At 51.7% G+C, this 27732-nt stretch overlaps 2 protein-coding genes across 5 annotated transcripts in view; one reads left to right on the forward strand and one right to left on the reverse strand.

Moving 5' to 3' along the window:
• The window catches only part of OPHN1 (oligophrenin 1), a 62617-nt gene extending 48338 nt beyond the window's left edge, over window positions 1-14279 (forward strand). Inside the window, exons 18-24 of one of the 4 annotated variants that reach the window (XR_010834862.1) lie at window positions 1610-1769; window positions 5306-5453; window positions 6617-6919; window positions 8983-9148; window positions 10563-10674; window positions 11256-11306; window positions 11687-14279. Coding sequence is in view for 3 of the 4 variants with exons in the window: in XM_067005230.1 (XP_066861331.1) it covers window positions 1610-1769; window positions 5306-5453; window positions 6617-6919; window positions 8983-9148; window positions 10563-10613; window positions 11256-11298 (871 nt within the window). In the remaining variant the exon portion in view is untranslated. Of the gene's footprint in view, window positions 1-1609; window positions 1770-5305; window positions 5454-6616; window positions 6920-7962; window positions 8106-8982; window positions 9149-10562; window positions 10675-11255; window positions 11307-11686 lie in introns of those variants that run through there. The other 3 variants (XM_067005230.1, XM_067005231.1, XM_067005232.1) reach the window with 3 other exon arrangements.
• A 6593-nt stretch (window positions 14280-20872) lies between these two features.
• The window catches only part of AR (androgen receptor), a 63022-nt gene continuing 56162 nt past the window's right edge, over window positions 20873-27732 (reverse strand). The window contains exon 8 of the mRNA XM_067004824.1: window positions 20873-27263. Coding sequence (XP_066860925.1) covers window positions 27108-27263 — 156 coding nt within the window. The 3' untranslated portion in view covers window positions 20873-27107. The remainder of the gene's footprint in view (window positions 27264-27732) is intronic.

A 27732-nucleotide genomic window follows, 5' to 3' on the forward strand; every position in this document is an offset into this window, starting at 1 on the left:
CCTCTGGGCTGAACGTGAAGCATGCTTTGGTTTTATCTCCAGCTCAGTGGGCTGAGTCCTTAGAGCAGCACGAAGCTGTGAGTGTACAGACGTGTTGGCAGTGGATGCTTGGGGGTGTAGGGCAGCACCTCTTCCACTTGCTTCTGCCAGTGAGTAACTGGAGAAGTAACTTACTTGATGGTGATGGCACCAGCATTGCATTGGGTAAAAGGGAGTTTTCCTGCCTTCCCATCACACCAAACGTGTAAGCTCGGTGTGGAGACTCTGCCCTCCCCACCCCACAGGGTAGCGGGTTTAATTAGCCATGCTGAAGCTCAAAAGTAAGCAAGCAAGCTGTGTGGGGGTCAGGAAGGACCAGGGCTAACAGAAGCAGTGGCTTTTGAATGAAAAGGCTTGCTCTGAATTTTCAGAGAAGACTCTTTCAAAACTGGGCTGTGGTAGGGCTGCTCTGCGATTTGCACACCCCTGCACTCAAAGCCAAATGCTTGGCCCTTGGTGCCGTGCCCTCTCTTTTGGGGTGAGGAAGTCTGTGCGATCCAGCTAGGATCTGCTTCCAGCCTTCCATGCACACATTTATGTTTTTTAGAAACCTCTCTGCTTTAGTGGCAGAATCGAGAGTGTCTGGCTTACAGGCTGATGAAGCTAACGCTGGTTTTGTGGTCATTATGTTTATTCCTTAAAGTGTTTACACTGAAGTTATGTTCCCTGCCCCCTTGATGCTGTCAGAAACCTCTCTAACAGCAGAGCTACAGTGCAAAGTCAGAATTCATTAAATTTCAGCATAAGAGTCGTTCTCCTTTGGTCCTCAGAGTAGGATGTGAAATGTGTAGGATGTGAAACGTGTAGGATGAGAACGTGTAGCATCCACCTAGGTGGTTAGTGTTCAGTCAATAATTTGTGCTGCTCCACAGGCTTGTATGTTGCTCCAAAACTTGAAAGCTGCTGAATAGAGAGAGTTCTGCTCTTTGGAAACTGATTCTTTCAGAAAAAGATGCCGTGGAGATTTATTGTGATCCTCCAAAGATGTCATAGAATCGTTAAGGTTGGAAAAGACCTTCAAGATATTTGGTCCAACCATCACCCTACTGCCAATGTCACCCACTAAACCACGTCCCCAAGCACCACGTCCAACCTCTCCTTGAACAGCCCCAGGGACAGTGACTCCACCACCTCCCTGGGCAACCCGTCCCAATGCCTGACTGCTCTTTCTGAGAAGAAATGTCCCCCAGTTACCTCCCTGCATTCGGTCCTTCTCCTTCAAAGAGACAAAAAATGCCAAAAGTCAGTTTTGGATAAACAGGGTATTTCAAATTAAACGATTCCTCTTGTGTATGTGTTGCACAGATGACTTTTGTTTGCAGAGTTGAAAGAGATCAAACAAAATGCTGTCAGCATGTAGCTCTCCCAGACAGTTGCCTGAGCCAAAGAAGGTGCATGTCATAGACATGTTTTCTGTCTGGTAGGGTTGGGAAACAAATTCTGGTTAAAAAAATGAAGAAAATGCAGTGGCTGATTCTTGATGCACCTTTTACATTTCTTAGAATAAGATTGGCTTTAAAAAAAAATAAGAAAAAAAAATAATGATTGCTTCTTTCCCTCCTGTCCACAGTGTATGTGAGCACAGCCGGGAGAATCTGATGTCACCATCTAACATGGGGGTGATATTTGGACCTACCCTCATGCGAGCACAGGAGGACACCGTGGCAGCAATGATGAACATCAAGTTCCAGAACATAGTGGTTGAGATCCTCATCGAGCACTTTGGGAAGGTACGGGCGGCAGCCCCAGGGAGCGCCTCCACGGAGCTCCGAGCTGCTCCATCGCCTTCGTGCAAGTTGTTGCTGTGGCAACGATTTGGAGCTTTGGCTCCTTTTTTTGTGGTCTCCGTAAGGGTTGGGATTTTGATTTTAAAATATACTCTTCTGAAATGCTTCAGAACCAAACAAAAAGTGTAACAGATATGTTGTGGTTGTTGTAGTTAGTTAATTCCGAAGGAAACCCTGAGTCTTGTTTTTTGTTGTTGTTTTCTTTTTAAATAAGATAAATCTGTATTGGAAAAAACAAAAACAAAAACCAAACAACTGTTCAATATCTGGAGATTAGAGGACTTTTCCTTCCTTTGCTGAAACCAGGAGCCAAACCAGAGCATAACTGTTTTCAGCAGGCACGATCCAAGACATGACACTGTCTGACTGTTAGAACAGGAAAAATACCAAAGCAAACAAACACCGAAAGGTTGATGGAAATGATGCAGCTGTGCATATGCCCTGTTCAGATGTAGGTGTGGGGATGACTTAGGGAAGGCTGGGGAGGGGAACTGCTGATTTTGCCCCCTGACGGAATGCAGAATATTCTACTGTCTTCTTTGGTAGTGCTTTCTCCTTGTGATATCTGATATAACTGCTGAGGCTTTCCAGAGTGACCAGAGGGTGATAGAGTTTTATGATAATATGCAAAAACTTGGTCAGTGTTTGCATTCAGATCAGGACACCAGGGACCAGACTGCTTTCTTGATAAGAGCACCAGGTTCTTAAGAGCAAGTTTTGAGATCCTTCAGCTTTTCATCGCACTTACAGAGTGTTCAAAGATTCTCTTACGTCTTGGAGGAAGTTTGAAGACATCGGCTAAAGAGGGAGTTGCTGTCAGGGAGGATGGGGACTGCTCCCAGCAGCCAGGGCAGCATGCGTGAGACGGAACCTCCCTTCTGGGGAAAGGAAGAGGAAGCCGGAGCTGAAAGAGCAGGGTTTTGTAAAAGTGGACGTGGAGTCAGAGCTACCAAACGGAGACCAGATGGGTGGCGTGAGAGTCAGTTGTGGTAGATGGAAAACAGAGAAACGGGATGAAAGTGCTCAGAGAGACTCAGAGTATCTACACAAGAAGCTCGTGGAAGTCACATGCCGGTGTCTCTGTAGGTCACAACAAATGCTTTTTAAGTAACTTCTCACAGCAAAACAGCAAAGTGTTTGTGCGTTGGGATCCTTGCAGAACTTGCTCCAGAACTGAGCCTCTGTCATCCCCTCTCATACCGCCTATGGTTGGGGCTGAGTCAACATACAATTTACCCTGCCACTTCGAAGAGCTGGAATTAAATCTTTAATTAAACCAGACATCTTTGCTTGCTTTTAATTTCTTCAGCAATAAGGTTAAGTTAGTAACATTTATTAGACTGAGCATGTAAGTTCATCGTCAGAGCTGAAAGTATCTTCAGCTCACGCATATCCAAACACTTTAAATGAGCCTGGAGGAAGAGAGAGAGATTATTTATAGGGTGCGATATGAAGACTCTAAGGACAGAGTAACTATTCATGAAGTCTTTGGGGATAATTACTGCTCCCACAGCTTATATATCAGTGCCACAATTAAATTAAATAAGTTGATCCCTCTGGAAACACCTTCTTCGCTGTACAAACCTTCTAAATGTGACGGTCTGTCAATATTTTTGTACCTTCAAGTTGTTTAACTTGGATTTTTATTTGAAAAGCAGAATCAAAGCAGGGGCTGCACTCACATCTCAGAAAGAGTGGCTTGGTGTGGGTTTTAGCATGGTTTCCAAATGTTGAAAAGCATCTCGTGAAAACAGCAGTCTATGGTACCTCTGTAAGCATCCAGAGAACTTAACACTTCTTTTTATTTAAAAACAACATCGGACACTTGTCAGTGTACAGGAATGAGGCTGATGTTTCAAAAAATTGCTCTGCTGCAGATCATCCTTTGCTGCTTTAGTAATGCGTGATGTGCTGCTTTTAAATCACAGGCTGTTAATGTCTCAGCAAATTCCCCTGAATCCAGGCAGGGGGTAAGCACCGGAATTTGTATTCTGGGATGCAGAGTGCACTGCCTCTCCAAAGTGGCATTAAGCATCAGTAGCCACTCCGTGTCACCAAAGTGGGACAGAAAAGCAGCTGAAACAACCGCATCAGAGCCTGGAGGTGGTCTTGGGTCTGCGCTGAACACCCCAAGAGGAGCCACACGAGCAGCTGCAGAGCACTTTGTGCCTCCTCGTGTTGTGCAGGCTGAGGTTGGCAAGTCAGGAGCGAGGCCATGAGCAGTACACAGTTTTTATGCCAAGTGTCCTGATTTTGGAGCCTGAACAACTGGGCTAGGCGCAGGTCTGGGCTGCCCGTGCACTGTCACGGTACGTGAGGTCCAGGGAGCCAGGCTGCAGCGGCGGGCTGCTGCCATCCTCACTTCACTACGCGCTGCCGAGGCCTTGGGAGCAAGAAGTTAGGGGACGAGAGTGAAAACCACGCTCCATCTTTATTTTTCTGGAATTTCTCTTTGTCTGGGAGAAGGGGGAATGTGCTTGTAGTTTAAGTTATAAAAAAAAAAATCAAATCAGAATGTGAATTCCTTCATCTTAGAATAGTTCTGCGTGACAATACCAACATTCTTGCTCACCAACATATGTATGTGCCAAAGGAGAGGTGACCCCCGCGCCTCGTTGTGGCTGGGCTGAGCTCTTGTCCCCGGGCCTTGAGCCGCTTTCTGGTGGCGCCGCGGGGCAGGGACCGGCCCTGCCTTGCTGCGGGCGGGCGGCGCAGCTGCGGCTCTCGGAGCCCCTGCTGCTCCCTGCGCGGTATTCACTCCTTGAGGCTGGTGTGAGTTCAGCTGATAGCCATGGGAAAAATACAAGAGCAGTTGGTGTGGGTCCTTACTGTGTTGTTTCGTGTCATCCAAAGGCTGCCCAAAGGCTTTATTCTTTTTGCAGCTATTAAAAAGAATGCTGACATAAATAAGGACCTCTAAATTAACCCCAACCAAATAGGTGCCATATGAACAGTGAGAAAAGAAGATAGAACTCCTAACCAGTATTGTTTTTATGCCAGTATTTCATCTGGGGTAATTTTAGGGTGCCACGTACTTCATTGTAAGCCAAGACCCAAAGTGGTTTTTAGCGTTAAATCGAAAACAATGCAGCGGCTTGTTTGGGTGCTTTCTGTAGATTGTATTGCCTCACTAGTGTGGAAAACCTGATGCTTCTCAGCAAATATCAGATTCAAAGCTGACTTAATCTGATCTAATTTGCTGCTGCACATTTTGTCTGTATTTGTGATTTTTCTGCGTGACGCGGCTCAGTGCTGCAGCTGCCGAAGCGGGTGGGCGGCAGGACACTTGCCTGCAGGAACGCTCGCTGCAGCACAGGCAGGGTGCCTGTAGCAGCCCCGGCCGCAGCGTGGGGTCTGCCCACGTCGGTGCAGGCACGCTGCTGCAGGACACCTTGTAGTGAAGCAGGGTTAATGAGGCAGCCTTCGAGAATGCCGTTTGGTCTGGTGAGCATTTTCTGAAAACCTGTCTGCCGTTACAGATCTACTCGGGCCCCCCAGAAGACAGCGCTGCCCCACCAGTGCCTCCTCCCAGGGTGGCTGCCCGGAGGCACAAGCCCATCACCATTTCCAAGCGTCCTCTGAGGGAAAGACCTGTCTTTTTTGGGGCTTCTGTGGAAGAAAGTGGAGGTCAGTTCAGCTTCCCACTGGCACCCTCGCTCTCTCTCCCTACTGTTTCTTTGAACACCTTTCCAGAAGCGATGAAAGTAACAACAGAATTGCATTTACAAGGGCACGAGCATGGCAGAAAGTGAGCTCTGGTGTTCAGTGAGAAAGGAAAGCAAAAAACATAATCACCGGAGGATGCATCACCTCACAACTCAAGCTGCATGCGGATTTCTTTTTTCTTTGTATTCCTTGCAGCATTCTCTGTTCTTGCACGTGAGAAGCCAGTGAAAGGGTTTTGAGGCTTCGGGGGTAAAAGTGCAAAGCAGCACAGATGCAGCCGAGGAAGGGAGCTGCAGAACGAGCCAGGCGCACGGCAGGGGCGCGCTGCGTGCTGTTTGAGCCGTGTCCCGCAGACTGCGTTAGTCCCGGCAGGCTGCAGAGGCAGCAGCGCTGCCGACAGTTTTATGTTTTACAGGAACAGCAAAACCCCTTTCCTCAGGACCCAGTGAGGGTGTTTTCTAGACCAAGTACAACTCTGCTGTTACATTAATTTGATTGTAAGGAAATGGTGAGGCCCTTACTATCGTACTTAAGGGCACACTGACTTAAAATCATGTTTCTCTCTGCACCTGGTTTGCTGTAATTGTTGTTGCAAGCTGTGCCCTAGATCACATTATCACCAAAAGCGACTACAAGTCTTTTTATCTGTTACAGGTTTCAGAGCTTTGATGATGTTTTAGGTTTAATGCTGCAAGTGTACCTTCTGGCACTGGCGCGAGATGGGTGATGCAAATAGCTCCATAAAATTGCAAGACTTCTCATGTAGCTAGGGCATTTACCTCTCTTACCTTGCATTTAAATGCTTTTCCGAAGCGGGAGCAGAGGTGTAAATGTGTGACCTCACCGAGTCTGCAGAGTGTAATCAGTTTCATCGCCGTTCTTTGGCATCCTGTACGCGGGTCTGTAGCACAACAAGAGGGGTGAGATGAATGACTTTTGGGGGGACATAAAAGCATGGCACAAAGCTTCTCACGATCAAGAGCACTGCAAATTTAAAAGAAACCCGTAAACGCATGCTGTCGTATTCAGCATTGTTCCAGTTCTGTTATTTCTCAGCGCCGCGGGATCCAGGCACGTCCAGCGGAGCAGACACCGCGGTACCCCCGCGCTCGTTCCTAACCCAGCCGCTGTCTGTCCCCTTGGCTCCGCAGCGGACCGCTACGGCCAGACCCCCAACGGCAGCATCAGCACGGAGGCTCCCAAGCCGCTGCTCCGCAGCCGCCTGCCCGCGCCCCGGCCGGGGGGGGACGAGCCAGCGCGGCCCCCCGCCGAGATGGACCTGGGAAAGCCGGTGGCCAGGCTGCAGGACGGAGGAGCCAAGCTGGCCGGCAAGGCTGCCAACGGCGTGGTGGCCAGCCCTGCCCTGAGGACCCCCACGCTCCACGCCAGGAGACCCGCACCCCGGCCGGGCGTCTGCGGCAGAGAGGGTGAGCAACCCGGCCGAAGCAAGGTGGGGCGAGCCCCTTTTCCCAGGGCAGGTCTGTGCCAGCCCTCGTCCTGTGCATCCTTCACCCCCGCGCGTTGTGCCCAGGCTGACCAGCCACGAGCACCCTGGGTTTTCAACTCTCTTCTCAGCAGAAACCAGGAAAGTAGCAAAAGTCACTATAATGACTTTCAAATAAAGTGGCTTTGAGTCACTCTCACATTTTAATTTCTGGTTGCTGTGTGTGCCAGGCCCTCTGTGACAGCTTCTGGCATGTGGAGGCTTTCCTGGGAGCATCTGCTTCAGCACTTGGTCTCTTGGTCTTATTTGGGTCCTATTTGTATTTTAATAAGCTTTATACACGTAATATGGAGAAATAACTAGTTTGGGGCCAAATTTGAGTTGTTGCTGTCCATCTCAGCGGAGCAAGGCATGTAGCTGTTTGTCTATCCGTGTGTTTATAGAAATTCTCCCTTGCACTGCCAGGACGCCGTTTGCTGGATGGTACGCATTGCTGTAACAGCATGTGTTTGGTGCTGAGTTTTATAAGAGACTCAAGACGATGGTCATAAAAAAGAAGTATTGCTTTCTGCAGTTTGCCAGCTTTTCCTGCGCTCTTTCCAGTGCTTTTTAGATGCTGTCATCCTCTAACAGCTTCACGGTCCTGTATTTAGAAAATAAAAACTGGGCTGTATGCTTGACAGATGACTCCCACATACAATAAAGAGAAAGAATAAAAGGCCTGGCTGGGTAGCACAAACATAAAATTCATCTGACTAATACTACTGGCTTAATTTAAATTTGTTGCATAAATGGTAGGTGGAAATCTGCCTTTGGAAAAGTAAGATAGCTTTTAAAATTGGTTTATACATCAGCTGCATTTAGTGCTTACAAGTTTTATGTTTTGGCATTATCAACCATAGCATGCTGACAGCATGTTCTGGAGACACAGTGTAATAAAATAGGCTGTGTTGATCCTGGGACATATAAATAGAAAAACACTGAATTAGTAATAAAGTTATATTACATCTGTATTGATACTTTCAGATCAGCGCTAGAACGCTGTATCATGCTTTAGTGAGGACAGCTTGAGGATAATTTTGAAAAACTGGAGAAGCCAAGAGGATATGTCAGCTGAAGGATTAGAAAATAGGCCTTCTCCTGAGAAATTCAAGTTGACCAGTCTGCCAAGGAGAAAGTCCAGGATCAGAATTTACAAAGGCAAGTATAGAAGAGATTTGGCTGAGGCCCGTGTTTGAGCTAACGCACCAAAGCGCAATACGGTTCAGTAGCTAAAGGTTTGACAAAGACCCGGTCAAGTAGTTACACCAAATGAATTAACGAATAGAAGAACATCTTGGGCTTGTGTCTAATCAGAAGCTGGAGTTTGTAGCGGTGGAAATGCCTAGCCCAGAAGGGCAGGAGCCCGGCCCTCGCAGCGCTTTGGAGCGGCAGGACCAGCCAGTGGGGTGGTCGCGGCGGGCGCTCCCCAGGGAGGCGCGCTCTGGAGCTGGGGCAGGGCCGGGCATCAGGGACGGCAGCGTGGGCGACCGAGGTCTGCAAGGGTTACGTGAGCAGCGAGGCCGGCTGCACCTCGGGAGGAAAAGCAGCCAAGCTAGGAACTGCTGTGAGCAGAGCAGAAAGCCGGGGGCAGGAGAGGTGGGCCCCCTGTCTGAAGCGACCGCCCAGAAAGCGGGGCGCAGGGGCTGCGGCGGTCTCCTCGGGGCTGCTCCTTGCTTTTGAAAGAGCAGCACTGCCCACGTTAATTAAGGCAAACTGGCAGCTCCCAGCCAGCACCATCCTTGCAGCCAGTAATGCTGTCGGGTTTGTTGTCAGGAGGTTCCTGCAGCAGCCCCTCTTCCTCATGTCAGAAGGCTGTGCCGGGACAGGTAGGGGGGAACAGCGTTGTCCTGGCTCCCGTTCCCCAGGTCTGGCTGCTGGCGGCTGTCAGAGAGGGTGTTGAAGCAGACAGACAGATCTGAGCCCACTGACTCCTGTAGTGTATCTGCACAAACATCGAGCCCTCTGCCAAAGCTTCGCACGTGACGTTTGTAATCTACCTTGCAGGCGAGTTTGACGGTGTCCCGAAGCCTCGGTCCCACGGCGATAAGCCCGTGATAATGCGCCCCCCGGTGAGACCCCCAGACCCACCGTGCAGGACTCCCGTCCCTCAGAAGCTGGAGCAGAGGCCGGACCTGGTAGCAGGAACAGCAGAGGAAATGCCTTCCTCCGTGTAAGTCGAGGCTGCTGCCAGCCCCCGGGGGCTCGGGGGGCGTGCGGGGACAGCGGGGCCGCCTGGCAGCAGGAGCGGGAGCCGGTGTCACCTACCCGGGGCCTCGGGAGAGCAGGAGGAGAAATGCCACGCTGCGTTCCAGCTCTCTTGACGTGCAATGGCTGGAGCCAGTGGACATCGCCTTCAACACCGTGGCAGGCGTGGGTTTGAGTAGCTTTGGAAAAGCTGTGCAAGAGCCAGCTCAGGCTCTGCCCAGAGGGCACAACTGGGGAGGGAGCGTGGCCATAGCAAAAGTAAACACGCTGTGGGAAAAACAAAGCTCTGAGCCTTGTCCAGCGTAGCTCTAGGGCTGAGTTTCCTTTCTGTCACCTTCTCTGTTACTTCTCGTCTCAGTGCCACTGGAAGCTCCCTCCCTGCCTGGCTCTGAACAAGCCTCTCAAATGAGATGCTTCCCAGGGAAGGAGAGATCCAGCTTGGACCTCCGTTAAGGACATTGGATGCGGTTCAGCTTCATCGTTAGATTTCTTTCAGTTTTTAAAGAGACAGAAATCCTGCTGGCTTCAGTGGGAGGAAAAAACAAAAAAGAAAAAAAAGAAAAAAAAGAAGAAGGTGATTAAGTCCCCGTGGTTATCAGCTCCAGCAGCCAGGACCAGTTTGGCGTGGATGGCACAGAAGCCCCAACATGGGGCTCGCAGCTGCTGCGCGTTCACCAAGCTGTGCTTTCCGTTCCACGCCAGCCTGTAGATTCTCGGGCTGCCACACGAGTCCTTGCACTGACGTCCCTCACCCAATGCTCTGCCACCGGCCTTGAGCTGTAAGATTTGGGGTGGCCACCCACCCAGCGCCTGTAGCGATACAAGACGGCAAAAACATTTGTCATTAAAAATGACGGTTCCCAAGTCTGCCGTGCTGTAGCCCCCGATTGCTGCTGAAAGCTTCTTGCAGAGCTGTGTTACGCAGCTGACTCAAATCCTGCGTTTTCACTGCTTAATCCGGGAAAGGTGCTGTGAGCTTCAGCTCTGCACCTGCAGGGCATGAGTGGGCTTTGCCCTCGCTCTCCTGAATCACTTGTTATAACTTCTCTTTTTATGAGGACAGTTGGAAGCTTTATATGAAGCATATAAAAGTGAAGGAGAGGCCATAAAAAGGGATGGGTGCAGGCTTATACTAGCACACGGGATTTTGAGCAAGAGCGTGGAAATAAGCAGGATGACTAACAGCGATCGAGGGCTGACCGCTCGGAGTGGCGTGCAAGAAGCGCGAAGTGGAGCCAAGGGTGAGAGGAGTGCAGAAAGACATCTCTAAAAAGTGATTGTCTTCAGTGTCTGCTAATGCTACTGCTCTTTTCCCTGCTGTCTAATTAGCAAATTGCCTTATCAGATAACCGGAGTGACCTCTCTTGATCTGTTTGCAGTGTGGCCTCCAGGACAAAGTTCTTTGAGACAGCTTCCCGAAGAACGAGCAAGTAAGTGCTACATCTAACTCCAGATACAGGCTTCCTACAAAACTGAACGTAAATCCACCGAGTAAGTAGTGAACACGTCAGTGTGCGTGGATCTAAGCTAGCGTAGCGCGTGTCGTACGGATTTGTCAGCCTGCGTGAAGGGCAGAGATGGGACAGCTCGTGGGAGGGCTGAGAAGGGCTGGCGGGCTCGCAGCAGCTGATCAGGGAGGCAGGGCCCGGCAGCGCACGGCACCTGCACGTGATGTCTGCAGGGCATTGCTCCGCCGCAGCCCGCTGGGCTGTGATGGAGGGGCAGCATGGGCGCTGAAGCCTTTGGGCTTTGGTGGGATGGCAGGGCTCCAAATTGCAAGCACTGTGGTTTGTGGCAGCAGTTTTTATTTAGAAAATACCTGCTCAAATAATCTTCAGTTTCCTGCTCTTAAAGATCAACAACATCTGCCAGAAGTGCAAGTAGGTTTGCATATAAGTCTTTGAAAAGCTGCTAGAAGTTGTCTCCTAGTGTCAACGGTGATTTCTTCACTTGAAGAATCTACCATTGACCTGACTGCTACCCATCCCTCTATTTAGGTTTGTAGATCTGAGTTTACACTTCCTTATTTGTGTTATTTTTTTTTTTCTGTTTTCTTCCATTTTGTTGCATAGTTCTTCATCACCACAAGGCAGGATCCCAGGTGATGAGAGCTGAGACTAAAGGTATGTGTTTCTGACAGCAATCAGACAAAGCACACATTTAACCTCAGTTCGACAGGAACGGGTGGTGGGATTCCAGCGGAGGCAGTGGGAATCTCAGAAAAGAGATCACGAGAAATGTCCCTTCTGTAGGAGAGCCTTGCAGAGGGAAAGACCCTGACTCAGGGTGCGCCGTGCTCTTCGTTTGCGGGTGGTGCTCTGGCAGGGTGGAGCAAACCAGCCGTTCTCCTGCCGTTCCTGGGCCTTCTCACTGCAGTAGTCAGGGTAAATGTGAGGACTGTGGAAACAGTGGTGCCAGAATCTGGGTTTGTGCTGGTTGCGGTTTTGCCATCACTGACAAACCTACTCTGCTGCATGCTACCCTGCTTGTTTTCTTCTTTCAGACTTTGTAACCATCTCAGCCCAGCTAGACCCAGAAGATTTTCTGTGATTGTGAAATGGACGTGGCACAGCTGAGACTTTTCCAGTTCAGACGACCTGGAGAGCAGCTATCTTACCGGACGATAATTTCAGAGCGCGCTGTTATAAGTGGCTCAAGAAATTAGAAGAGAGGGAGATAAAAATGGAGAGAAGACCCTACCTACACGATTGTTCTGAACTGTTCCCAGTCCTTCTGCCATTCCTCTCCACACAGGCTGCGAAGGATCTCGTTGGGTGCCTCTGCAGGGGACCAGACACATTTGCAGTGCTGGGTGAGCAGCGACAAGGGCAGCACTGGGCAGGGGCCGTCCGACGGGCTGCGGAAGGGACAGCGGAGGACAGGAGCCCGTGTTTACCTGCTTGCTTTTGGGAAATGTGACTTGGCAAGGGTGGTGACCTCGGACAGATGTCGCAGTCGAAGCGTGAGGGGCTGATTCCCAGTGCTTGGACGCAAGGGAAGAATGACTGGAAGTTGTGTTGCCCCCTTGCCATGAGAAGCTCCTTCCCATATGCTACGTTTTCCTCGCTCACTAAGCTGTAGTGTGTTTTTCTGTGTGTAGGAGGGCAGTGTATAGTACTGGAAACACTGCTTGTGCTAAGGCAGGCAGGACAGGGACCGGGGGCCGTTGTGCTCGGCTCTGTGGGAAGCCTGGTCCCGCGGCTGGCCGTCAGCACGCCGCTGGCAGGCAGGGCGCTGCAGCCAGCGTGGGGCTTTCGGGGGGCAGCCTCCCGCGAGCGTGGCTGGGAGCCGCAGGAGACGCACGGCCCTGCTCCTCCAGTCCCACCTCCCCCCAGAGCCGCTTCCCACGGACCTGCGGAGGAGCCTCTGCCCTGTGGTTATCCTGCTGGGCCAGCACGGAGGTGGTGAGGGACCGAAACTCACGGAATATGGGTCAAAGCCCAGCATTTTCCTAAGAGGGACCCAGTTTCTTATTTGCTTGTTACATTAATTTCCAATCCAAGAGATTTCCGTTCTCTTTTCCTCAGCAGCAGTATTGTAGGCGATGCCCTTTGGTCCGGAGGGGGACGTGTTCCTCCAGGCCTGGCCCGCTCCTAGTACCTGTGTAGAGGCTTCTTTGTGGTTCCAGTCAACAGCAGGGCTCGGTTCCGGAGCCATAGTGTTTACCTGTAGATAGGCAATGAGCACTTCCCTGCTTTCCGTGACCAGCCCAAAGGCAGCTTCCCTGTTTTCAGTGATTTTTCTTGGGTGCTGGGAGCATTCCCAAAACAGTGGCCAAACATTCCCCGTCAGCTGCTTCCCAGGTGCTCCATCCTCTTGAACCTGGTGCGGGTTTGCCGGGGGGATGCTGCAGCAGTCCTTTCTGTGCTGTCTCCTGGTGCTTGCCTTCTGTGTGCACCTAGCACCTAGCTGCTTTATTCCTGAATGTAATTCTGGCGCTCACTGGACACTCCAGTCCCGTCTCAATGGTGCTTCCGCTCCTCGGGCTTCGGCTGTGCCCCAGCTGCTCGCTCCTGTACTCGTACTCTGAACAGTGGCATGTAAAAGTGGCTTTAAAAAAAAAAAAGTACTATCACCACCTAGGCTGTATTACGTACACCAGCATCTCAGGGCTTCTCTAAGCTGAGGTGAGTCGAGTCCTCTCTGCTGCACCCTCTCATGAGCAGGCAGGAGGTGCGAGCAGCATCAAAGCAGAGCACATTGCGTTGTTACGGTCAGGTAACTGAGAGGACAACTGAGATGTGGCTGCAAACTGGTGAGTTTAAAGGTGGGAGAGAGGGGGTGCTCTGACTGAGCCCAGGGTTGGGAGCCATTCCCACCAGCACCCAGCCCAGCCGCGGCCGGAGGAGCCGCCTGCCCGCCCCGAGTCTCCTGCTGCAGGAGCACTCTTCGGGAACGGGAGCTCATCACCCAGCGTTGTCACACCGGTGGCTCCTCCACAGAAGGCCCCCATTTCCAAAAACGCCTTCTGATGTGAGAGGTGTGCTTCGAGGACCCTTTGCAGCGGTACGTTTTCAGGAGAGCGGGGCACTGGGACTTCCACCAAAAGGAGCAGGGAGGGCCGATGCGTGGCACCCTCCGTACTGCACCTAAATCTTAACGGCACCCAAGCTGCTGGGCGTGTTTGCAGTGGCGACTGCTCAACGTCCCGCCCCTGCCCCGCGGTGCTGCTTGCTGCTCCTGAACAAAGCCAGCCTCATGTTTGCTCCCTGGCGCAGATGCCTGTGGGCTTACGTTTGAGTCAGAAGAAACAAAGCCGAGAGGGTCTGGTTGTGAAGCCTGACATTGTAAACAATGGAAGGAAGCAGCTTATTAAAAACTTATTTCGTGGTGTCCTTTTAAATTTGTTTGTCGCATGTGTCTGTGCCGGCCTTTTTCTCCTCCGTTAGCAGAGCTGAGCGCCGTGGACACGCCGCTGTGCCGCCAGGTGGGCGAGGGGCACAGCCCCGCTGCAGCCAGGAGCACAGGGATGCACTGCGAGGAGCGGCAGGCCCCGGGGCGTCAGCCATCAGAGCCATTTTGTCATGTAAAAGCATAGATTACTTAGAGTGTTCATAAAGTTTCCATGAAGTTAAAATAAAAAAAGTCCAAGCGTGCATTTTTTTCTTCTTCAAACAATGCCTAAAGGTTGCGCAAGCTGCCAGCACTCAGCTGCTGTGCAGATCAGGCTCACCCGTCCCGGTGGCGGTGCAGGATCCGTCCCTGCACGCAGGGGCTGCGGGAAGGCTCAGCCGTGCCTCCGTGGGAGTGGGGAGGTCCTGCTCCCCGTCCGTCCGCTGCGGCATCGCCAAGTCCCCAGAGCCGGGTTTCTGCTGCTTCTGATGGGAGAAGCTCCCGCTGAGCTGAGTCTGCACTGCCTGTCCCACTGCTCCTGCGCTGCCTGGAGCCCCGCTCCCTCGTGCCAGCCTCTGGTGCCGGCCTGGCTGCGTGGCCCCGTGGCCCCTCACAGGTCCCCGTGGGCACGAGCGGCTTTGTCCCACCGGCGGCGGGCCCAGGCTGGGCGCTGCACGGCTGCTCACTTGCCTCAGCTGCTGCAGGGGTTTGTGTCTCCAGTACAGCACTTGGAAAAGAAAGTTCTGTCCCTGACACTGTCCTCTCCCTGCAGCTAGTTGATGTGATTTGCTTTCTGGGGTCAGCTTCTCCGAATGATTCAGGCTTCTAATTACATGCAGGAAAATGCGCGCTCTGGGCTGAACCTGGACTGTGACCCTTGTGCCTCAAGAGCATCACAGGCTCCTCTCCTGCAGGTTTTTGTTTTCTCCTGCTGTAGCAGTACCTTCCTTTCTCCAAGGTGGAGTTCGCTCACCCACGCTGCGGAGGATGCGCTGCCTGCACTGCCTGTCTGAGCAAAGAGCTCTGCGGGCGGTGCTCAGGGGCAGACCTCGCCGTGCCTCGACGTGGGAAGCTCCTCTTCCCCTCGCCGTGAGCCCCCTCCTCACCACCACCCGTACGGGGCTGCCGGGGTCCGGCCGGGGCTGGGGGAGTGCTGGGCGGCTGAACCGGCACCCCCGAAATAAAGACAACCACGAGACCTCCGCTGGGTCTCCGTTGTCCGCGCTGTGGTTGCCGCTCCCTCAGGGCTGGCTCTGGACCGGCAGCGGCCGCCCCGTGTGGGCGCGTGGTTGCGCGGCCCCGCAGGCACCGGGGCTGGACGCGATGACCCCGCCGGGCCCCTGCAGCCCCCTGCTCCTGTTCTTAGCCCCTCTGCCAGCGCCGCTGCACTGCAATTAGCGGGGGGGGGGCTGGCTCAGATCCCCCGGCAGCTTGCTGCAGGGCAGGCTTTCTTCAACCAAAATTGCTGCTGAGCCCACAGGCTTTTTTGGTGTTCTGTTGGTTTTGTTTTCGAATAAATGCTAAAAGCGTTTTTGAATTGTTTAGCTCTTTCAAGTCCAGGTTGCTCACTGGACCATTTCCCCTTAAATGGCTGTATTCTGAAACCACGGATTTTTTGCCATGAGCTGCTGTGCGCTGCTCTGGGGCCTGGCAGAGGCGCCGCAGCTCAGGGCAGGGCACGGCCGGCGGGCAAGGGGCAGGGGTGGGAGCGCTTCCCTCGCCAGAGCAGAGGTACACCCCCACCATGAGATTTCCTAACTTCAGCGGCCATTTACTACCAAGCATCAAGGCAGCGATGCCCAGAGAGGCGTCGGGGAGCCGAGGGGCTTTGGCACACCTCACCTGCAGGTGCTGGTCCCCGGGGACAAGCTCGTGGCCGAGGGGCTCAGCCGCTCGGCAGCAGAATCCCCGCAGCAGGGCGGGCGCCTGGCACCACCCCCTGCCCCGCGCCACCCCCTGCTCTGCCCCTGGCACTGAGCGTCGGGGGGGCTCTGCCTCAGCCCCAGGCCCTGCCTGGGCTCAGCCTCCCCGGTGGCTTTCCTTCCTGTAAGCCCTGCCTCTGGCTTCTCCTCAGCAATTCCTGACAATTTGTTTTCCTTTCATCTGCAAAAAACACATCATAAAGGGGGGGCTCACCACCAAGTGGCTGCGGGGCGCTGGTGGGGCACAGGGCAGCCTCCCCTGGGCAGGGGCTGCTTGCAGGAGCCGCACCTCAGGGGGTGCCGGGTGCTCCCTGAGCCCGAGCTGCTTTCCCTGCTCCTAAAGCATTGCCTTGGCGTGTTTGTGGCTGGGACGTTGGCACTGACCCTGGGCAGCCTTAAAGCGAAGCTGACGGACTTGCATAAGCGTCCCGCCAGTACAGCTGCGGCCACCACTGGTGAGCGGTGGCTTTTGGGTGGAGCGCGCCAGCCTTCTGCGGCGCGGCATTGGGCGACAACTCAGGGGCGGAAAGGAGACGGGAAGCTGCCCGGCTCAGGAGCTGCTCTGGCCATTTCAGATGAGTAAGTTCAGCTCCTGTGTCTGTGATGGGCTTCAGCTGAATAGCAGAAAACATGCTGACCTGCATTTCAACCTGTGGCCCTAATTAAATGCCATAAACCAACGGCAACACTTTTTCAGCAACAACCCTTGACACTTTTTCAGGCTCCTCATTGTTTTGTTACTCTCGGTATCTTTCCTGCAATTATTTTGTGCCATTCCAGCCCCCGTTTGAGGCTGCTGGACTTTGCAGGCATGCCCTATAGGTTCACAGCTCACCTCTGTCCCTATCGTCTTTGTGTCCCGGTGTGCCAGGAGGTCACGCCGAGAGACTCCTTGTCCCCAGACCGAGCACCCAGTTTGCACCCCATGACACCCGGCTGGGCACCGGCTCCGGGGAGCCAGGTCCTGCCTCCCCAGTCCCCTCTCAGCACCACAGCGCGGGGCGCAGGAGGGCAGCCCCAGCACACCCTCCTCCCCGCAGGATTTATTAGAGCTCTGGGCATTTTGACAGTCAGCCTTTTTTCTGTTAACGAAGAAGAAAATCGTTCCTCTAGCAGGGAACACCGAGTGCATGCTGATTTCTTCACTGCTGAACGCCGCAGCGTGCTGGTGGAGGGTGAGCTCTGCCTGGAGCACACGTTTTCTTCCCCGAGTTCATGCGTGAGGTTCATGGCATGCAACATGAAGTGCTTCCTTCGCTCCCTCTTAGTTTTCCCCCCTTCTCGTTGGCTGGGAAGACTAATCCTAAGAACATAAGCGGGTAAGAGCCCACAGTCCCGATCTCCCAGCCTCGCCTGCACCTCGTTGCAGCTCCAGTGCCTGGAGGGCTCGGAGCGACACCGCTCCCTTGCGAGGGTGCTGCTCAGACCCAGACGAGGAGCACTCAGCACGCCGGCGGGCACACCGGGGATGGGTGCTCCTGGCACCTGGGGGTCAGGAGGGCCAGCGGCAGCTCGAGAGTTGCTGCCCTTCCTAGCACCTTGTTTCTCTTTGCAGTCTGAAAAATCAACTTCTGGGGCCGCCATTTTTCCAGGGATGGATGCCCTCAAAGCCATGCTGTTTCAGGGAGAGCAGCTGTTTCCTTTTTGTGTTAGCTCTGGGATTAAATGATTACAGATTAGGCTGAGCACTGAAGCACTATCACAACAGTTTTGGTGTCCCAACCCACAGATGCAGTGTTTTGCTTCAAAATGCTTTGACCTAATCTGAGCAAGAAAAATATTTTCCAGCGTAAGTAAATCCCGTAGGTTTTTATATGGAGAAAGCATGTAACAGGACGAAGTTTCCAAGTCTGAGGCTGGGCCTCTGCTAGGACTTCCCAGAGGAAGAATTCGGAGAGGTTAAGGGCACACTTCAGTAGACACATCTATATGATAAATTTAGAACTGAAATGTACTTAGTGGAGCACTGACAACTGAAATTTATGTGCTGCACAGAGACCCATGCAGGCGCAGGAGCCCGCCCACGCACGGCTTCCTGCAAGACCAGAGCCTTAGCTTTGAGCCACATAATTGTCTCCGGCCAAACTTGCTGCACAATTAACCAGCTGAATGCTGTGATTTAGGAGCCGCTTTCTACACAGACATTTTCTTGGCAACCAGCAGCAATTTTACTCGGCCTATACATAAATCAAGAGTAGGTCCACCAAAAAATATCCTGCGATTGGCTTAAAAAATCAGGAGATGCTTTGAAGCGGTAAAAGCTGTGCCACTCTTTATTTTCCTTATATTTTCAGAAATGTGTGCAAGAAGTTCTTTCACGGCCTCTGTCCCCCTGCCATCCCACCAAAGAGGCTGCCACCCACGGGGCTCGGGGGGAGCCGGTCCCCAGGGCCGGTGCCTTGGCCCCGAGTCCCGCAGCCCTTCCTGAGGGGCCGTCACCGCCCAGCGGGTTTGGGTAAGGAGGAACCCAAAGCTGGTGGCGTTCCTCATGCCCGGACCGCGCGGTCAGCCTGACCCCACCGCAGCCTGCGGGCTGCTTTCATGCTTTCCTGCTCGTAAGGAGGATTTATGTGGGAAGCTCATATGTAAGCATACATTAAAAAAAGAAGAAACCAGGCTTTTACTAGACCAGCCAAGGCATTCGGCACAGCCACACGTTGCCACAGCCCCGCTCTCCTGTTGCACCCACCCCGGGTGCCCTCGGCTGAGCCCCCGCCGGGCTGGGGCTGGGCGCTGTGGGGGTGTCACCCCCGTGCCCTGGGCATCCCAAGGGGCTGGAGGAGGGCAGAGCACCAAGATGCTGCCGGCAGCCACTGAGAACAGCGGGCACGAAGCACTTCCCTGGGCTCCAGGTGAAGCCCAGACTTTTAATTAGTCTGTCCTGGAGGGAGTTGTGAAATCTTAAAGAAGGTTGGAGAAACTTAGCCAAAGGTAAAGGACACTTACAATAACCTAGCCTGTGGCCAGACCCTGCTGTGCCGGGCACAAGACCCCACTCAGCTTTCACAGCTGGGAGTCCTTTGCTATGTGTTTGTACAAACAGCCTCAGTCTCTGGGCAGTCCCGGGGCTGTCGTCTGCAATCGTCTGGTCCAGCAGCGAGCAGGCACTTGGAGCACAGGGTCCTTCCGCTGGTCTCCGGCTGGGAGCAATAATCGCGGTGAGCTCCCTGCACGGAGGCGGATGCTGCTGCTAACGGAGGTGCACCCACGCCTGCTGGAAGCACGCGGCCCTGCGCTGTGAGGCAGCTTTAAGAGGGTTAGCGTGGTCCAAAATCCGGAGAGAGCTGGAAGGCACACAGGGAAATCATTGCCAATGCAGCTGTGTCTGTGTGTGCAGGGCTCCGCAGCCCCTGGGGAGGCGAACCACTGTGGAAGTCAGTGTTCAAAGCAAGTCATTATCACGTTATGAAATGGAACAATTTTTCTGATTTACAAATTCCCCACTGCCTGTTCTGATACAAATGCAAGCAAAGTGCTCTAAAGCATGGAGCCACTTCAGGGCTGGCTGACATGAGATGTTTCCAGCTAAGCCCCGTTCCTGCCTCAGCTCCTCCTGCCCCGACCCACCCCGTAGCAGCAGGGCCCTGCTGGCACGCAGCCTGCTGAGCCCACGCATGCTAGGATGTGCTTGTGTGTCTGTGGGCAACCACAGGAACCGTCCAAAGGACAGAACAAAAATGAGGCTAGCAGCTTTATTTGGAGCCCTTCTGCTCTGAATTCAGAGCCAGGGCAGAGTGCTGGCCAATCCTACAAGTATCAAAATCAGATATTGTCCTTGCCAAACATATTCACTAACTGTATCTTACTTGGGCTTTCTTTCTTTTTAGCAAAGAGTGAGGTAAAAAGGAAGACATCGGCTGAACCCGTTCTGGACCTGCACACCATAATTGCTTTTGTCTTCCTCCTGGTAGCAGAGCTGTGTTTGGGGGTCGCTGTTAAAGGACATGGGCTGCTCTGCTCCGGAGTCCTCCAGGCACACGTCTCAGCACGGGCACTGCCGCCGTGCCAGCAGGGTTCTCCTGCTCTGCGGCCACTGGGGAAACTGCATTCCTCACACGGGGTTAGGAACTACCTTGAGGCAACAGCAATTCACATGTGATTTGTAGGTCATGATGGAAGTCATGATGGACAGATGTGCAATGGAAATAAAGGTGCAGTGGAAATGGCTGGAGAGAAACCAAACAAAACTAGTTCAGGTAACGTATATCTGCCCTTTTGACAAGACCAGTCCTTTGCAGCCACTCAGAGTAATTCCCTACTGTCCTCAGAGACAAATGCTGTGACAGCGCCAGGAGGCTGGAGCCCATTAGGAGCCAGAGCCCAGGAGGCGTGTGGCACCGGCAGGACAGGGTCAGCAACTGCATGTGGTGGTGGGCTCGGGTTCCTGGATGTCCCGGGGGTTGCTGGTGGCCACGTAAGAGCTTGGTGGGGTACACTGGGTCTCAAAGATGTTGCCAGGTATCTGCAAGGGCAACATAGCCTGAGAACTGTGTTCTCAGTGTCAGTTAAGGATGAACTTTGAAAGTAACATGGCCATTTTCAGCTGTGACTCAGATAAAGGGACGGGACCGGATTCTCTGCAAATGACTAAACATGGTACTGCTTCACATGGACAAGGTTTTTTTCTATGGTAAGTAAATTTTGCTTTCAGTTCATGTGGTATTGGTACATGTACCACTGCTGTGCAATTATACACTAGACATTTCCAGCTATTTGTGAACTGATGAGGTATTATTTTTTTTCTAAGCTCCTCGGTTTGTCTCACAGTGAACAAATCTTGACCTTGTGCAATACTCACATCTGTGCTTTGAATTAAAAAGTGGGCTGATAAGCAGTCTATTTTATTACTTGGAGAGCACAGGTCAATTTTATAATGAAGTTACAGCAGAATGGATTTACAATTGCTCATAAAGATACTGAAAACAACAACGAAAGGAGGAGGACACCGGCCTTTATTAGCTCCTTGCTTCAAGAAACACATTAATCAAATGATATCCAATTTTAAAAGACCCAAAGAGGCATATATGAAAGGATTAGTCAGTAGATGGGTAAATGAATTAACAGTTCGGACATGTAATTAATAGCGAAAATCCGACTGTGAAAAATAGCCTATGAAAAACCCAACATACAGCCTCATCCATTTAAAAATGACCCAATTATTCCTGGCATCTTCAATATCTATTATTTGTCACACTGAATTAACATTTTTTTCATGCACATAACTGAAATAAAAGCCAAATACACGCATACAGCAGTTTTCCAACAAACAAGATTCTGCCTTTTATTGTATTTATAACAACAGATTTTAAGATTACAAAAGAGTTGAACACCAAGCATGAAGGTCTGTCCCGTGGCACAGCACAGGCCGAGTGCTCGCACGGGACCCAAGCATGGACTAATAGTCAAAAACTAAATAGTTTGATTTCCCCTACTGTAGTATAATTGGCTTTGTCTTTATCCTGGGTGCCGGACAGGCTCCCCTTTTTGGTTTGTTGCAAGAAGGGATGTCCTTCAGTCCAGCGCTCTGATTTCCGAGTCACCTCCCGCGCGTCTCCCGCCACACCTCACGGCAGCGGGCTGCCACCCGCTTCCAGCCTCGACGGCACCGTGATATGGCAGGTCTCTATTTTCCTTATTCTGTGTATTTAAGGCCAGATCATAGCTCCAATAAAGAACAGGAACAACAAAAAAAGGAACAGTGGCAACAAGCCAACCAATGTCTTTCTCTAGAAGCAGAATTTGGCCTCAGATACTATTAATTTAGGCAAAACACTGCCATTTTTGAACAGTGACTGGAAAAGACCACACTGTTGCAACCACGGTAAAGTTGCAACCCTCGTAAAATGATGTGTGTATGCTTCAACAAAACTGCAACTCGTGCAGAGCACAAAGGTTGACAATGCAGCAGAAAGGTCCCACAGAGGCAGGGCAAAGGCTTTTTGATACCGTGTGTGGGAAGCCAAAAGCTCAGCCCTCACCTCGGAATCACTCACTTGGAAACAGGCTGGAGCAATAACTGCATTATTGTACCTGACATTCTTTCTGCCCAGTCTGTAGGCTGCTTGTTCCTTTTCTTTTGGTAATCCTGTGGTGTTTGCTTCATGACTTTACTTAGCTATGGTGAAACAAGCAATTGCAAATACATTACATTATGCTTTGTTACTTTCATGAATATAGCTGTGGGTTGGGAGTCCTCCCCAGGCAAAAAGGCACCAGCAATGAGCTTTTTGGCTTATTACAAAGAAAATAAAATATATCAGTATAGAGAACTCTTTTTATTACAGAGACGTTAACAAATAAAAACAGCATTAAATTGCCACAGAACACAAAATACCTGGCACAGAGAGCAGCTTATAAATTTGCTGTGGTTTTATGTGTGGTGCAGATATTTGCTTTTTGAATCACAAAGGCAGGTTCCCCTGCCATTTTAAATGGGAATGAACAAAAGTCCCTCCTTGCTTCCTCAAAGCAGTGACTACGGCCCCGGTGAGCGAGAATACAGAGGTGTGGGAAGGTTTCAGTCTGAGCCTTTTCTTCTGGAAACCCATGGCTCGGTGGCCAGCTCGTGCCCGAGGCGCTGGCGGCCGCCTTCCAGCTGTGCTGCCCCTGGTGCCGGGCTCTCGCCGGGGGCACCGTCCGTGGCCGCGCCGTGCCTCCTGGCCAGCGGGCACCAGCACACAAAGGTGCAGAGAGCGATTCTGTCAGTCCTTGTGGTACAAGAATGTATGTCTGTGCCTCTAAAAAAAAAATCTACTTTGAAACGTCAGGTAGGAAGCGGCTACCACTTTGTAATTCCAAGATTCTGCCCTAAAGTGCAAGGACACTGTGCGGTTGGAGAGGGCAGAAATAAAGGCTGCTCTGTTGTCCCTTAAGTGCAAACACTATCCCTGTCTAACCAGTCAGTTAAAGGAAAGCTGCAGATGCGGACACCGACACCAGACCATGCCAGTGCACGCTCCATTCATGTCATGCGAGGACGGACCCTTGACAACTGGGCAGTACATAACCAAAAAAAAAGTTGAAATCAAAAGCTCCCATTAGTATTGGCACACGGACTCATCTCCTGACGAGTACTTAGTTACCGTCAGTGTGCAATCAGGAAAGAAACCTTCTTACAGAAGAACATTAAATAGACATTTTTAGCAATAAAAATTGAGGCATGCCTCTCTCTCTATATATAAACTATACATATATACATTTAACTTATATTGTTTTATTGAAACATCTTGGCAGAGGGATCAGTACCTGGAGCTACAGCTGCCTGTACCTAGGAGCTGCAGAGACAGCCCTGGGTTAGATGGCTGCAGGGAGGCCAGCTCTTCCCAGCCACGCCGCCAGCCTCCCCGGCACCACCCCGGGCACGCTGCGGGACGTGGCAGTGACCTGACTAGCTCTGCACACACCAGAACGAAGTGTGACTCCATTACACCGTGGTAGAGGTGATAAGCACCCTCACCTTCCTCCCCAGGTCCGATCCACTTGGTGTTTACCTGCCTGTGCATGGTGTGGGATGTTCGTTGCTCTGGCTTAACTTCATTTTTTCTGAAGCCAAGCAGAAGGCGCCTCTTGGCTTCTATGGGAGCAAGTTAAGGTGGTGCCAAGCTCTCCAGAAGCAGTCACACAGGCCCTCCACCCCAGCTCCTTCTGCACCCCTTGTCTCATGGACTTGTACCCTGCCACACCTTAACACCCCTGCCAGGCCAACAGCAGCGTGTTCCTCGTCCCCCACCTGCTGCCTTCGAGGGGAGCCGATGGTCTGAGCAGCAACCAAGCTTACACCAGCACAAAAGCCCCCGGAGTGCCGGGACAACGCGGGCAGGGCCCACATGGGGGCTGCGGGCCCTGGAGCGGGTCTGCGCCGCGGCTGCACCCGGGGACCTCAGAAACGCCGCGACAGGATTGTGACGATGGTGAGATTCTCTTCGCTTTATTAGAGCAAAAGTAGACAAGAAAACGCAAAAGAAAACACAAAGTACAAATATATATGTCAGGATCTGGACTTTGGTATTACTTAAGCCTCTTTTTTTCCAGTTCCTGCAGCAGCTGATAGAAATAAACAAAGAAACAGTGTTAGCCTCCCCCCCCCAGCAAATACACGGCTGGGTGCTACTGATCCTGGCTCCCAAACCCTCCAGTAATTCCTCCAAGAGTATCATAAAAAGCTGACTTTTGGGGAAAAAAAAAAAAAAAAAAAAGTTGCAGAAATTGACTTTGAAACCAAAGAGCTACAGAACACAACCCTAATGCACAGGAGCTGTGGGGTGTTTGTGGACAAGGCAACCCAACTGCCCACCTACACCATCGGATGGGTGGGACTGCAGGTGAGCACACGCTTCCTTAAAGCACACGTGGCTGGAGAGGCATCATACGCACAGGCTGCAGGCGTCTGGCAGATGAAGGCAGATATACACGGACAGTATCCCCCTTCTAAATCACTTTTCATTCACACTGTGTGTCCACCAGGAAATCAGTGTATGCAAAACCCTATTATATCCAATTTCTTCCCAGCCTCCCAGCAGAAAAGTAACCAGCAGGCTAACTTCACACTCATTAACTAATGAAAACCTCACTGACGTGAGCTCCTGCAATGTATAAAGCTCTCCAGAGAAGCCATTTAGACTGACCATAAGCATCCTCCTGTTGATGACAGAGATCAGGGCATTTTCAAGCCAGTTATTCATTGTACTCCTCTGCTAATAGCCAGAAGATGTTCAAGAATGGAGGAATACACCAGCAGGGCATTTAATTGATTCATTTGCAAATATTAATAGACCATACCAACACTTAAGATGCCACAGCCCTCTAAATAGAAGAAGCTATTGAGAATCTGTGCCTGTTGGCTGATGCTCAAGAAAGTCATCTGTGGCTTCTGATGCCACCTACAAGAAGGGCTCTCAGGAAGAACAGCTCGATCAGAGCCATAGATACCAGGAGAGGAAATCTCAGTACAAATAACTGTAAAGAGAGACCTTCCGTTCAGTATTTTTGTTTTTCCGCACCGCTTCCCTTAAGGAAAACCCCATATAGCATGACTGAAGAACATCAGTAAAATTAAAGGCTCGTTCTTACTGAGAGTTTGCAGAGAACCCAGATGCACCACAAAGGCGTTTGCCGGCAGAGCTGATGGTTACGCTCAGCTCATGAAAGGTCCAAGAAGCAGGAGAATTAGCACTCTGCTGCATGGCAGAGTCAGGAGACTATGTACATGGCATCAACCGTCCCGAACCTAACTCTCTTCTCTGTAAAGACGTCTGACAAACATGACTAGTTGGCATTATGCAGAGGGAATACAATGTGATTTGTAAGGAGGCTCACCTCTCCAAACTCCCAAATTTGACTGCACTTTCTGTGTGTTTGTGCTGGGGGACCACAACAGCACACTGCACAGGGGCACCAAGTCTCCCACAGGCGAAATCGCTGCCTGTCAGCAAATCCACGGGCAAAGGCCTCATTTGCTGTTTACCTTGTGTCCTCTGCGCGAGGAGCACCTGCCGGCAGTCCAGGCCGGCCCTGCCAGAGCCTGCCCCGATTCACTGGCCAGGGCTGGCAACACAGCTTTGGTGGGCTCGCCAACGTGGGGAAGGGGAGAACCAAAATACCAAGGGGAGAGAAGGTTTGACTGCTTTGTGAGAAGTGGAGCCTGCCAAATAAGCAAATCTGGATGTGGGCTGGTGGGCCTGCACTTCCTTGCGACCGTGAGGTACAAAATGGAGTCAAGCCAACATCTATGCCTGAGAAACCAAGCCTCCTTTCCTCAAATATTCCTGACCACTGGGAGCCATCAGCAACTGCAGATCTATTAACCTTTAATTTTGTCTGGTTTTGAACTGAATGCCCAGGTTCGCTAGGGTGAGTTTATCCACCTGCACAGGCCGTGCTGCGTCCTGCATTGCATCGGCCCAGGCACGATGCAGAGGTGTGACAGTGCACACAGGAGGTGCCTGCAGTCAGCTACCAACATCAGCAGGAGCCACGCACACCTCTAAGAAGAGAGAAGGTCTTTTAAGCATTTTCTACACTTCCCTGAAGCGCCATGGAAATACCGTGCCTGTTGCTGCGACCATCTCCCATGGGACAGGATTAATAACAGGTCACAGATCCTGCAGAGACAGTCCTGGCTGCTCCCCTCCTGGGACGCTCGTCTGCTGGCGTCCGAAAGAAGAGTTTGGACAAATGGAAAATAAGTAGTGTAGCTGAAAAACCTGGGCCTTGGACACCCAGCGTGAACGGAGGTGGTGCGGGGCAGAGGCAGGCGGGACTGGCGGTGCCCGGCAGCAGGAGGGCAGAGGCCGAGGTCCGAGAGGCGTCAGGCACTTGTGAAGGTGGGGTAGGGCTGTGCCTGCGGGGCAGCAGCTGTCCGCGACCAGAATGTGACCGCTGAGTGCCCAGGCGTCCACCGGGCACACGGACATTCAGTTTGCCTCAGGAAAAATATCCCAGGTGAAAAGCAGTAGCCACCCGCAGCCCCCGGGGATTTCCAGAGGTCGTCGTCCCCTCCAGCCCCTGCAGCGACAAACCGGTGGCGTGCTGTCAGCAGCCCCTGTGTGACGGCAGGGCACCTTCCGACTCCGAGGCAGGGTCTGTAAATTCAACAGGTTGCAAATTCGTCTCTTTCCTCTAACTCCATTTCTCTACTGCAACACTTTAACTTGTCTGCTTCCCAGCACCATAACACAAATAAAATGTCCCAAAAGAGGCCAGTAAAATATCCCATGCCCAAACATATAGGTTCGACCTGCTTCTCACCTTTTTTTGTTTTACAGGGGGAAAAAAAAGAAAAACAACACAAAAAAATACAGAAAACAAGAACAACCTACTGGTGGCATTTCTCCCAATCTCCTGTGGCCCTGGGCCACTAGAAGTCACTGCAGAAAAGATAAAGGAGAGAGTGCAGACACCATGCCAGGGACACAAGGCCACACGCCACGTGTCCCAACAGACCAAGCCAGCCAAACCTAGGCAGAAGCCGTGGCAGGTAGTTCAGTTCAGAGGTACCACAGGAAAAATAGAAATCTAAGGAATCCCAGCAGGTAGTTGCTACTGTCTGTCTTCTCGGCACACCGTCTTTAGAGGGGATTTCCCAAGGCACTGCAGTACAGTAGTGCAGAAACAATAGGCAGGAGATGGCTGAAATGGGGGTGGCAGAAGTGGGAGGTCCCCGCTGGAAGATCACTCCGCGTGGAAGTAGATAGGTTTGACTTTTCCAGACAGGATCTTTGGAACCTGCACAGAAATGATCTCGGCCATCATTTCAGGGTAGTCCACGCTCACCATATGTGCCTTAATTAAAAGGTCAAATGTAAACTGATGCAGATCCTTGGCAATCTAGGAAAGAAAGAAAATCTGTTAAGCAAAAAGCCCCTGTTCAGTGATTTCTCTGGGAAGATGCTGAGCAGACAGCAGCAGACACAACATACCAGGGCTGGACCTGGTTTGCTCTCTGGATGTCACTGCCCTGCTGGCAGTTACCAGGCGGCAGGTATTAGACATCTAACTATATGGGCAGAGGGCAGAGCCCTGGCAAGGAAGGAGGGCCTAAGTTCTAAGTCACAAATAGGGATTTTTTTATTTTTATTTTTTAATTAATGCTGAAAGCAGAGTAGATTCATGGAGGGGCACTGTGATTTAGGACTGTTTTGCTAGGCTATCATTGGAAAATAATTGTCTACAAAGAGTTCTTCATTGCTAAAAAAGAAAGCTCAAGGACCCAAGCACAAGGCTGGCTATTGCAGGGAGTGACAGACACAGCTAACTGTCACCTTTCACTCCCTGAGCAGTTAGGTGCCCTCTTTCC

This window comes from Anser cygnoides, chromosome 13 (genome assembly GCF_040182565.1).
Source record: "Anser cygnoides isolate HZ-2024a breed goose chromosome 13, Taihu_goose_T2T_genome, whole genome shotgun sequence".
Lineage (NCBI taxonomy): Eukaryota > Metazoa > Chordata > Aves > Anseriformes > Anatidae > Anser > Anser cygnoides.